The 13,464-nt window shown below is 41.6% G+C and overlaps 1 protein-coding gene across 2 annotated transcripts in view; it reads right to left on the reverse strand.

The window, feature by feature from the left end:
* TTC1 (tetratricopeptide repeat domain 1) overlaps positions 1 to 12,682 on the reverse strand; it is a 36,117-nt gene extending 23,435 nt beyond the window's left edge. Inside the window, exons 1-2 of one of the 2 annotated variants that reach the window (XM_036314002.1) lie at positions 12,568 to 12,671; positions 11,061 to 11,423 (exon numbers count right to left, since the gene is read on the reverse strand). In XM_036314002.1, the coding sequence (XP_036169895.1) occupies positions 11,061 to 11,393 (333 nt within the window). In that variant the 5' untranslated portion in view covers positions 11,394 to 11,423; positions 12,568 to 12,671. Of the gene's footprint in view, positions 1 to 11,060; positions 11,424 to 12,567 lie in introns of both variants that reach the window. The other variant, XM_036314003.1, reaches the window with a different exon arrangement.
* Positions 12,683 to 13,464: the final 782 nt, after the last annotated feature.

Here is a 13,464-nt window from a genome sequence, read left to right on the forward strand (position 1 = left end):
TTCTCTACTTTGGAAATTCAATTCTGCTTCAAAAAAAATTTTTAATTGTAAGATAATAAAAGCACTCAAAAAAAATTTGGAATGGTACTTAATGCTTAAATAGTTTCATGGGTTGTAAAACACTGCACACTCCTTAGACCTGGGCAAGAGGGGCCCCTGTGAAGGCCTTCTGACCACAATCTTCCTCCCATGGGCCCTTTTCAGACCATGCTCCAGGAGTTCCTGCCTACATCTTCCCAGTCCACTTCCAGGATCTACATGGGCCTCTGCCTGGGTCTGTCTGCATGCTTTAGGTCAGTGAATACAACTGACTTAAAGAACTTTACTGGGCTCTGTACTCCTCACTCATCGTAAGCTTGGAGCTTACAAGTGTATATGCCTTTTATCACTTTTATATATATTTAAAAATAACCTTTGAGGCAGAATTGAATTCCCAAATTAGAGACATTTTTTAGTCTGCATTCTAAGGAAGATCATTAAATTTATTTTAAAATATTCTCTTAAATAATCCTGCAGTGAGCATGTATTTAATAGACAACAGGGAGAAAGCCAAGAGGTTCACACCAGCAATTTCCATATTGTAAATCTATAAGCAGCTTTCTGCTGCCCCCTGCAGCTTTGTAAAGTAACTGCTACAAATGAAACGTTTAAGTCCAGCATAGTCACCCAGAGACCAATCACAGCTAGGTAAAGCAGCGGTTCTCAACCTGTGGGTCGCGACCCCTTTGGCAGTCAAATGACCCTTTCACAGGGGTCGCCTAAGACCATCCTGCATATCAGATATTTACATTACGATTCATAACAGTAGCAACATTACAGTTATGAAGTAGCAACGAAAATAATTTTATGGTCGGGTCACAACATGAGGAACTGTATTTAAAGGGCCAGAAAGTTGAGAACCACTGTGGTAAAGGAAGGGTTGAAAAAAAATACATACTGGTTAAAGGGCTGGAAAATGGAGGCACATGCAACAACTTTCTGCTTGAGTCCAATCTAGGTGGGATAAGAAAACTATACACTGAAACTGCAAGGACACCAGCCCCACAAATTATTCTGAAAGGGAATTCTTCACCATTAAAAAATAAACAAATGCTCAAGTCTTGTTTTCTTTGAAATTGGACATCAGTTGCTTTCCAAATACACATTTGTTTTTTCCACAAATGAAGCCCTCTAGGAAGCCTGGAGGGAGGATCTCTGGATTTAAGCTATAGTGGGAACCTGACTCTCATTGTCTTATTCTGCTGAGGAGAGATAATTGATCTATGAAGAATTAATCTTGGAAATATTCCCTTGTTTTTTAACTCAGAAAAATTCTATTTCCAAAACCTCAATTAATAGAAATAAATCTCCTTATTTTGGTATTGCTTAAATTCTACCCAATAAGTCCTCTTTAGACACTGAGCACATATGAGGGTTAAAAGAAAAAAATCCTATTAGTAAACTATTCTTCTGATGTTGGATGCAGTCAATATACCGGTTAGGTCATTACTTTGCTCTGGAAGTTTAGTCATCTGTATCAACCTGGCTCTTTGGCTCCCAAGTGTGGCCACAGTTCTCCCAATATCAAAATGACTTGGGGATGCTTGTTGACAAAGGAGATATCTGGCTGCCACCCCACCAGCCTGTGGTCTCAGACACTTCTCAAGGCTTTGCACGATTACAAAGTTTCCTGTGATTCTTAGGCACAATAAAGTTTGAGAAGTACTGAAGGATATTTTACCTCTTCCATCAGCAGGTAATCTAAAGATATTAACTTCCAAATGTCTTGGAGTAAACAAGCCTTATTTCTCCTGGTTTAAACTCAGGAACAGAAATCTAAGGTCCCTTCAGTTCTTAAATTCTAGGATTTCATTTAATCATTTGTCAATAGCATTCATAAACCTAATACTGGTAAACTCTAAGAAATTAATAAATAAGACAATCTTAGTTCCAAAGAATGCCCATTACAAATGAAATAAAAGGGAAACAATAAATCAGAAAGATTTTCCTATGAGGTTAACAAAATATGCAGGCCACTATAGAAAACCAACCAAGAGAATGTTCTCTGCAAACACGCCACTCTAACAGCACTGATAACATTATAAAAATAATGCAATGAGGTAAGGTAGCAGAAACATGGAATTCAGAAGGATCAAGTACCATAGGATTTAGGAAAAATGAGAGGAGGAAAAGGATGAATATAAAACGTCTGTTCTAAACCAATACTGCAATAATGGTTCCTGGTTAAAAATAAAACAGCCTTAAAGGAAAGAATAATCCTTTACTTTTCCAGAGCCTAAGGAAAATGTTTTACAATCCCAGAAGCCATGTGCTCTGGGTCCATGTTCACCAAATAAGACTTTTGTATCCCTTACTTACATGGATCTATGTATGTATCTACTATGTGTAAATGAACACATAGCAACTGGCATTACGGAGCAAACCCATGAAAATGACTAAATCTGCATTTTGCTTACAGATTTTCATCTCTACTATGGCTTATCCATCTGTTTCCTATTGGAATAAGCTTGAAATTCCTTATCACGACTCAGTGTTCCATAATCAGACCCTCACTTACTTCATCACCTCACCCTCCTCCTCAATCACTACTCCAGCTAACTGGCCTGGCTCTTTAATTCCTTGCATGCCAAGGGTATACCAAGCTAATAGTTACCTTAGAGCAGGGGTGGGAAAACTTTTTGACTCGAGGGCCACAATGGGTTCTTAAACTGGACTGGAGGGCCGGAACAAAAGCATGGATGGAGTGTTTGTGTGAACTAATATAAATTCAAAGTAAACATTACATAAAAGGGTACGGTCTTTTTTTTTTTAGTTTTATTCATTTCAAACGGGCTGGATCCGGCCCATGGGCCGTAGTTTCCCCGCGGCTGCCTTAGAGCCTTTACATGTTTGTTAACACATCTGACTCCTTTTTCCCTCCAAGTTTCTGCTGAAATGCCCCTTCCCCAGATTGGCCTTTCCTGATCTGGAATAGTCCTTCCCATCCTCCCAACCCTCCCTACCCTTCATCACTTGAAATATACTTATGAGTGAAAAGAACCCCTCTCCATCTTTTTCACCATTGTATCCCTATGGACCTCAAACAATGCCTGGCATGTGGAGAAATGCAAATATTTCTTGAATAAATGAATGAGATAAAAATCTCTATAACTTGTAAGACCAATTACTGGCCCTCATGAGAAAGATAACCATATGGTCCATTCAACAGCTATTTAACGAAGAAAGACTATGTATGTGCAAGGTCCCGTGACTGTGGTCCTGAAACTGTTAGTGTGCATACGAATTACCCAGGAACCCCCCACTGAGGCCTAAGAACTTCATTGTGACAAGTAGTCGATAAAAGGCGAGTCTCTTGCAGGATCAATAGCACCACAATACAGTATATCCTATAGGTCCCAGTACTATAAGCTTTTTGTGTCATAAGATTATAGCAATAATTCTCATTTCCTACCAGATCTGTCCTTTACCTCAGCCAAGCCTTCCAGAATCATTTATTTGCTTCACAGATCTACTACATCGCAAATGTCAGCTAAAATCCCATTCCTCTGGGTCATCATGCCTACATTTAGGTTTTCACAAACAGTTAAAATTTGTAGCTGAAATAAACACACACATTCACAAGTGCTTTCCTTAAGAGATTTTGCCTGTTTTACCAAATCGTAACTGCCTTCCTCTTCCTTAATTCCTCTTGGTTAATGAATTCTGCTGAGAACTCACACTCTTGAGCCTAGATTATCTTCTCAGCCATCGGTCAAGTCGAGTCAGCTTGAATAACAGACTTAGGCTATTAACCAGTTAACTGCTACGATATTTTGAATTAAAAAAGGCCCTCCACTTGCGTCTATAGACACGTATGGCGTACCAATGGTTAAGGGCCTCATGCTCTACCGACTGAGCCAGCCGGGTGCCTCAGACTTTGGCTATTGATAATTCTGCCCAAGAGAGACATTCAACAAAATACAGATGTTATGATAGCACTTCTTTCTCAAATCCTCAAAGGTTAGTTTTATGTGCTTTCAGTAAAAAGTCCATCTTGGTTGTCAAGAATCAATTTTTATTTACATTCTCAAAATGGAATAACTTTTGTTGTTGATTATAAATGTAACACATGCTGACTATAAAAAGTAACTATTGCAAAACTATATTAAAACCCCCAAATCAGACCCTCAAAGCTACCCATTTTTCCTAATTTGGTGTATATCCTTCCAAATGTTCATGTATAAGCATATTTTCACATAGGTCTTTAATTAAAATGAACCATCACTGATGTCCTAAGACCTAACACCTTCCTTGTGTCTCCTCTACGCTCAGTACTCACACTGAACACTTCTGTGACTAGCGTTTCTCCCACCCCGGGTAACTCCAACTCTATGAGGACCACCAGCTGATGTCCTACAATTTAACTCAACTCTGACACTACCTACTTGGAAACAGCAGCAGATCCCACAGGTTAAGGGGCTCAGTCCCCACAAGACTGGCCCCACTCCACGCCTACTTCAGATGATAACTTTAAGTCCAAGCTGTGACCTCTGCTTTTGACCGTCTGGCTCTAAATTGGAGGTTCCCATGACCTAATCCTCAGTTTCAATTAATTTGCTAGAGTGGCTCACAGAACTCAGGGAAACAATTTCCTTACTACATAACTGGTTTATTATAAAGGATGTAACTCAGGAAGAGTCAGATGAAGAGATGCATAGAGCAAGATATGTGGGAAGGGGAACATACTAGTATATGCTCCTGAGTGTGTCACCCTTCCAGCACTTCCATGTGTTTATCAACTCAGTTCTCTGAACCCCATTTTTTTGGATTTTTAATGGAGACTTCATTGGGTAAGAATGACTGGCCAGATCTTGGGTCATCAGTCATTAACTCAAACTCCAGCCCCTCTTCCCTTTCAAGAGGTAGGGGTGGTGGCACTGAAAGCTCCAAACTGACAACCAGACCTCATCCTTAGGAGCTTTCCAAAAGTCACCTATTAACATGAACTTAGGTGTGGTTGAAAGGGGCTTGCTAAGAATAAAATACACCTTTATCTCTTATAACTTTGGAAATTCCAAGGGTTTTAGGTACTCAGTGCCAAGAACTGGACAATAACCAAATATATATTTATTACAAATCATATTATCACCCCTACTTAATTCATTTAACACTACATTACAGGCATTTTTCCATGTCATTTCTAAGATTTGGCTCCTTCTTAATGACTTCATTGCACATACTGCATAAATATGCAAAAACATTTAAAGTGATACCCTCTATTTAACATTTCTAGTTATCCAAAATTATGATGCTGCAACACATCTTTCTATAAACATCTATCTGTTCATATCTCTAATAACTTCCTTAAAATAAATGACAAGAAGAGAATCAGAGGTTTAAAGCTGTGCTGTCCAATATGGTATTCACTAGCCACATGTGACTATTTTAATTAACTAAAATAAAAAATTGGAAAATTCAGTTTCTCAGCTGTACTAGCCATATTTCAAGTGCTCAGCCAGATGACTTATTTTTTAATTAAATTTATTGGATGACATTGGTCAGATGACTGTTAAAATGCAGTAGCCGATGGCCAGTGGCAACCGTACTGGACAGTGTAAAAATAGAACATTCCCATCATTGCAGAAGGGTCTATTGATAGCCCTGGTCTAAGTTCATATAAAATATGATACCCATATCCCATAAAAATGATGTAGCAATATTAACTCCCAACATGAGTTCCTATATCCTCTTCTTGTCAATATGAGATCAATGTTCTCATCTAATACATGAGACATGTTTAATTTACATATACATTATTAAAGTCTTTTCACATTTTTGGGCTATTTGTGCTTATTTTTGTTGTTGAATTATCTGAAATTCGTCCATTTTAAGAATCAAGTTTAAAGATATCCTGTTCCCAATGACCTATAAAACCTAACCTATGTGCAGCAAGCAAAGAGACATTTCTTCAACTGTTTTGCTGGTTTCCTAATAATTATTTCACAAAGATATTTATCAAAACAGCGTAAAAAATAGCTAACAGTAGTACTACAGTTAGCTAAAGGCTGTCTGCACTCTCATAGGTTGTTTTCTTACAGTGAAGTTAATGGTTTACATTTCTATAAAATAATGGCTATCACTAGCATATTATTTCTAGGAGATATTGTTATAAACTTTCAAATTAAGCTATGAAAACATATGGGATGATATATAAAGTATATAAAATGTTTGTTTTTTAAAAGTGATTATATTTATACAAAACTCTGGAACAGGAAAAACCAACCCATGGGATAGGAACCAGAACAGTGGTTCCCCTGGTTGGGGGGGTTGGGAGAAGGAATGAATGGTCAAGGACATAAAGGGAGTTTCTGTCATAATGGAAATGTTCTTTTTTAAAAAAATGTTTTTATTGATTTTGATAGAGAAAGGGAGAGGGAGAGAAAGATAGAAACATTGATCAGCTGCCTCCCCCACACCCCTGGCCGGGGATTGAGCCTGCAACTTGGGCATTCCCAGACCAGGAATGGAACCAGGGACCTCCTAGTGCAGTGATGGTGAACTCATTTTTTTGGTTGATTTTTCTTTGTTAAATGGCATTTAAATATATAAAATAAATATCAAAAATATAAGTCTTTGTTTTACTATGGTTGCAAATATCAAAAAATTTCTATATGTGACACGGCACCAGAGTTAAGTTAGGGTTTTTCAAAATGCTGACACGCCAAGCTCAAAAGGTTCGCCATCACTGTCCTAGTGTATAGATCAACACTCAACCACTGAGCAACACCAGCAAGGCAAAAATGTTCTCTTTCTTAATAGGGGTGTGAGTTACATACAGCTGTCAAAACTCAATGAACTGGGGGAGAAACTAAGATGGCGGCATAGATAAACACCGGGAAATTGCTGCCTCCCACAACAACTTCAAAAAAAACAACATAAAGACAAAATGAACAGCATCCAGAACTACAGGAAAGCTGGCTGAGTGGAAATTCTACAACTAGAAGGAAAGAAAAGCACACTGAGAGCCAGAGGAGCTGCGGAAGTAAAGTGCAGAGGTACGGAGGCTTGCGCACGCGGAAAGGGGCTGGTACGTGAGGACGCGGCTGTCTTTTTAAATCGGGAGGGAGTCACAAGCTCCCGACTGCTCTGAACTCCGGTTCCGGGAAGTCTCTGGGGACCCAGGACTCATACGGGGAGAAACTGGACTGTCTGGCAGCGGGCAGAACTCGGAACTTGAGGTCGGCAACCTCAGAGGTGCCTGCAGCAATTACCAGGACACTGAGACGCGCGGCCCCTTAGGGCAGGGCTGAGAATCCGCCATAGCTGCTTGCTCCGTCCTTTGATTCCCTGAGACCCCGCCGCACCCAGGCTGCGGCAGAGGCTTTTGCATATGAATGCCCCGGCCCTTTGCAACCTGAAAATTACCTAACTGCAGCTGGGCCAGACAGACCCAGAACTTCCAAGAGAAGGCCCAAGGCCCCACAGCAGCTTGCATTGCTTCACAGCTGGGCCTCATCAGGGTACCTCCAAACTCCAAAAAAGGAAGGGGAATCTGCAGTTCTCTTCGTAGCTCCTGCTGTGTAACCTCAGGCAGAGGCTAAATTAGCACCTCCTTAGATCCAAGAGCCAGTGTACCCAGTGGTCAGAGGGGGACCATCCATATTACAACTCCTCAGATCCATAAGGGACACACTCAGGGTGCAGACTCAGTGAGCACCAAATCCCCACTGACGCAAGTCTTGCCCCAGAAGGGTGTCTTCAGCACAGAAGTTCTCCCAACTGCAGACACAGCTGATTCTCACTGCCAATTGGCCTGGAGGTCAATTCCTCCCAGTGATCCTACAACAATCAAGGCTTAACTACAACAAGACTGTGCACAAAGCCCACAAATGGGTGCACCAAGAGTGTCCACCTCAGGTCATTGGGGAGGCTGAGCCACTGGGCCCCATTGGACACCTAGCACACAAAACCACTCTACCAACACAGGGAAGCATAAAAAATGCGGAGACAAAGAAACAGGTCACAAATGACAGAAATGGAGGAAAGCAAACGACTGGATATAGAGTTCAAGGCCACGTTTATAAGGTTTTTCAAGAATTTTATGGAAACTGCCGATAAATTTAGTGAGACTCTCGAGGATATGAAAAAGGACCAACTAGAAATTAAGCATACACTGACTGAAATAAAGAATAATATACAGAGATCCAACAGCAGACAAGAGGATCCCAAGAATCAAGTCAAAGATTTGAAATACAAAGAAACAAAAAAGACCCAACCGAAAAAGAAAAAAGAAAAAAGATTCCAAAAATATGAAGATAGTGTAAGGAGCCTCTGGGACAACTTCAAGCGTACCAACATCAGAATTATAGGGGTACCAGAAGAAGAGAGAGGGCAAGATATTGAAAACCTATTTGAAGAAATAATGACAGAAAACTTCCCCTACCTGGTCAAAGAAATAGACTTACAAGTCCAGGAAGCGCAGAGAACCCCAAACAAAAGGAACCCAAAGAGGACCACACCAAGACACATCATAATTAAAATGCCAAGAGCAAAAGACAAAGAGCTAATCTTAAAAGCAGCAAGAGAAAGACAGTCAGTTACCTACAAGGGAGTACCCATACCACTGTCAGCTGATTTCTCAACATAAACCATGCAAGCCAGAAGAGAGTGGCAAGAAATATTCAAAGTGATGAATGCCAAGAACCTACAACCAAGATTACTTTATCCAGCAAAGCTATCATTCAGAATAGAAGGTCAGATAAAGAGCTTCACAGATAAGAAAAAGCTAAAGGAGTTCATCACCACCAAACCAGCATTATATGAAATGCTGAAAGGTATTCTTTAAGAAGAGGAAAAAGAAAAAGGAACTCTTACCATTTGTCACAGCATGGATGGAACTGGAGAGCGGATAAATACCACATGATCTCACTCATTTGTGGAATATAATGAACAACATAAACTGATGAACAAGGACTGATCCAGAGACGGAGAGGCATTGATTGGACTGTCGGGCCTTGGAGGGAAGGTAGGGGAGGGTGGGGGTAAGGGGGAAAGATCAACCAAAGGACTTATATGCAAGCATATAGGCCTAACCAATGGACACGGACAACAGGGGGGGGGGGTGAGGGCATGAGCGGGGGCGGGGGAGGGTAACGTGGGGATAAGGACACATATGTAATATCTTAATCAATAAAAAATATATTTAAAAAAAACCTCAATGAACTGTACAGGATAGAACATAAACAGTTTCACTATATGTAAATTATATTGAATTTTTTAAAGTTTAAAAAGTATGTGCTGTTTAGAATATATAATTGATAGGCAATAAAAATTTTAAATATTTCTAGAACTTAAAATGTGATTTCCTGGCCAGGAGAGACAAAAAGTTTTGCAAATTGGAAATGGGGTGCAGACTATGTATAACACTTGAGCCAAACCACTCAACTGTCAAACCAACAACACTAGAAAATTCACTGTAATATCAGGGCAAATTATATTAAGGCATCAGAAAATTGCTACCATTTAAACATACATATTTTTCTAAAGTCTATACCAGTGATATGGAAAATGAACCAAGCATTCACTTTCTGGAAAATCATTTCCCTAATGTCATCAAATAGTACTTGATTTAATTTTCCGAGTCATTTCTGCTGAGGTAGTTTATGAACTTGACTCATTTTTGCCCTTTATCCTCCTCTACTGGTGGCATACACTAGCACAAAAGCTAACACATGCATATTAAAACCAATAGATTTAATATCTCGGCCCATTACCAATCTATCATAACCTGTTCAGCAAGTGAGCTCCTCAGAGGCTAAACTACAGGTCTTTTGTTGTTGTTAATCCGCACCCGAGGATAATTTTTCCATTGATTTTTAGAGAGAGTGGAAGGGAGAGGGGGAGAAGATAGGAGGGGGGGGGGGGGAGAGAAGCACTGATGTAAGATAGACACATGGATTGGTTCCCTCCCACATGCCTAGCTGCCTACCGCACACCAAAGCCAGGGAATGAACCTACAACCCAGGTACATGCCCTTGACAGAGAATCGATGCTCTACCACTGAGCCACATTGGCCAAGGCTAAATTGCAAGTCTTGTTCAAGTTCTGTGCAGACAAACTCAGATATTTTTTTTAAGTTTAAATTCTTTCCTGTTTAAAAATATTACATATATCTCCTTATCTGTTCCCAAGCTCAGATATTATGGTAACTCTTCAAAGGACCTTGCTCATGAGATCAGAAGGATATATGGAGGACACCAAGAGGAGGGGGCCCAGAGGCAAAGAAGCAGGAAGGTGTACATTTTATTAGTGTATTGGCTTTGTAAGAAAACAGCTAATTTTGTTATTAAATTCTATATTATATTTTCTTTGGCATCAAACAGATCTGGGTTTGAGAATCAATTCTGCCATTTGTTAGCTGGGTGATCTTGGGCCAGTTACTTTACCACTCTGAACTCGGTTCTCTTACAAAGGATGCTAACAGTATTTGTTTCATAAGGTGTGTTGTGAAGATTAAATGAAAACACAAGTAACATTTTTAGCTCAGCAGCTGGCACATTATAGATGCTTAACAAATTATAGCTACTATCATTATAGCTACTATCATACACAATTCCGTTTCTTGAGAACACTATGTAAATGATACAGGCCCCAGAAACTCCCCTCTGTAACCGAACCACCACCAGGATATTCAGGCAGTCATTTTTTGCTAACAAGGTACTAATATAAATAAGTAGCATTCCATAATTTTAAAATCTAACAATGTCCATTCCAAGAATTTCAGCAGCCAACTATAGATAAGGTCCTCCCAAAAACTAAAAGGTTAGAAAATAATTATACAAGATGAATATAAGAAATCAAAGGTCACAGGAAAAAAATACAATTTTTTGCTAAGCAGACACCCTCTATGCTTCCCTGTCATGCTACTGATTTATCTCAGATGCATCACTACTAAAGCAATAAAGACACAGATGGGCAAGTTATTCTTAACCACAGCGGTGTTTGACACAGCGTCAGCCCCATTTATTCACTTTAAAAAGCACTTTAGGTGGCAGATCATGCACAGTTAGTAAAATACTTACCTGTTTCTCTTCATCTGGCATGTTTTTTTCCAGTTCTATTAGGTATTCTTCGTCGAGTTCGGAGGAATTCACATCATCCTCAGGTTTGTTCTCAACCTTGTCCACTCCTGGCTCCTCCTTCTCAAATGAGGCGCTGCAGTCGTGAAAGTGCTCCTCTTCGCCCTGGTCCTCCTGGGGGTGGGCCTCCACCTCCTTGAGCAGCTTGCTCTGGGGCTGGTGATCTTTGGGATTAGAAACTGAAGGACCAGCACATTCTGCTTCCTGGGGATCTGAAACTCGCAAACCACTGAACAGGTCCTCTGGAACCCCACAGTTTTCTGACTTCTCCCCCATGCTGAACCAGTGAGGGAGGTGAAGCTGGTTCTGGAAAAACGGAACACACGTTGGGCAATGGTGCTTATATTCAAACACGATCCTCTCACACCCGAGCAAACTTCTCCATCAAAGCTCAAAACACACTCTAGCTTCCTTTTGTTATAATTTATTATATATAAACAGAGTATCAGGAGCCCATGAATAATGCCAAATACCATTTTAACTGATATCCCTTTCAGAACTTCTTATAAGCAACAATAGGGACCTATTTGAATGTGACTTCTACTTTCCAATGCTCGGTGGTTGTCCAATAGCAAAAGAAAGGCAGAAGCTAAAACAATGGCAAGATAAATGAAGTCACCCGAAGGTTATTCAGAATGAAAACCCAGGCCCTAAATAAGAAACTACACCCTGTCTTTCCAGCACCACCACACGAAGGTCAAGAACAAGTTTCTGGGGTAACCCACTTTGGGCCCCTCCCTTGCAGCAGGAAGTCTGTATATGCCCCCCAAGCTTGGTTCCCCTCGCGCCCCATAAATTTTGTTTTCTCCCCAAAAGAGTAAGTTTCTGGTGGAACTCAAAATGCAAACTGATCACCAACTTCACCCCAATCCGAGAGTCAGAACCCGTGCAGGTTACCGTGGAAGGGGGGGCCCTGGCCCAGGTGGTCCAAATGAGGGTCCCCGTGAGGGTCAAAATCAGGCACTAAATAAGAACGGTTCTCAACCCTGGGGCACAGCGTAACACCTGGGGCGCTTTAGTCCAGCTTTTACACCCCACAGATTCTGATTTATCGGTGTCGCTGGGTTAGGGCATCTGTCATTTTAAAAAGACGTCCCCGGTGATTCCAATGTGCAGCCCACTGAGAACCACTGCGGGAGAAGCTGAGTCAGACAGGCGTCGCAGCCCCACCCTTTCGGTAGCAGCAAAATTACACCAACGACCCTTGGGTCGCGACGAGAGCCCGAATTCGCCCCCGCTCGTCCCGAGCAAACTTAAAATAACAGCACTATCCGAACAGGGAGACGGCGCCGCCACAGCAGTGCTCCGGTCTCCCCGCTCCCAGGTCTACCGGAAGGACGCAGGAGTCTGAGGCCCCAGTTTCAAGAAGGGGCCACGCCGCCCTTCCCGACGGTTCGTCCCCCGGCTGCGTCCCTCACCGACAACTAAAAACACCCAGCCGGTTACTCACCGCCTCACAGCTCCCCTCCTCACCTTCCCAGCCGGCGAGACCCTCTACTTCCGCTTAGTCAAGTACACTTCCGTCGGCGCCGGCCAATGGCGTCGCTGTTGGTAGAGCATTCTGGGAAATGTAGTGGAACGGCGCGATGTAACGTCATTGTACGGCACGGAGCACCAGTGGCGGCGGCCATCTTGTGTTACGGCAAGACTCCGCGTCAGCACAAAGGGAAAAAGGCTGTCTCTGTGGCGTTCCGCTCCCTCCTTCACCTGACTGACCTCACGCTAGCCGTGTAGGAGGAATCCTGAAGCATAAACCTTATCCAAAAGCAAAGTCTTCCCTCTAATGGTCTTCAAAGTGTGCCTTTCCAGGCCCCGCTATATCAAAACAGTGTTCATACTAATACTGTTACTTGCCTTCCCCATAGTCCCTGGTGGAGTTTTCCAGAGGCTCAGCGGACTGGGTGCAGACAGCGCTATGAGAACCAGCTGACTTCTATTAAAGCCAAAGATTTGCAAGCATGGAAAACAATGCTCCTCTTTTCACTACATGTAGTTTGTTTTGGAAAATAGTTATTTATAAAAAGATTATTTAAAGTTAGCGTATAATGGGTGTAGAGTTAACTTTAAAACACTGTAGTATTTACTGACTCATTTAAGTTTTAATTTCTAATACGGTGAATATTGATAGGCGTAGCCCACATAAACAAAAGCTCTCTGTGCTTCTCAGTAATATGTAAGAGTGTGATGAGGTCCTGGAACCACACGGCACTGCTGACCTACCCGTTCATCCAAGCAGTGCTCACCAGACACCAGCCCTTGCCCGGGAGCTCAGGGGTGAGGTTCCCGTAAGATAGCCAGACAGTAGCCGGCAGTGGCAGCAGAGGACTAAGTAAGTTTCTGCAGTTCG

The sequence above is a fragment of the Myotis myotis genome, unplaced genomic scaffold (assembly GCF_014108235.1).
Source record: "Myotis myotis isolate mMyoMyo1 unplaced genomic scaffold, mMyoMyo1.p scaffold_m19_p_6, whole genome shotgun sequence".
Taxonomy (NCBI): domain Eukaryota; kingdom Metazoa; phylum Chordata; class Mammalia; order Chiroptera; family Vespertilionidae; genus Myotis; species Myotis myotis.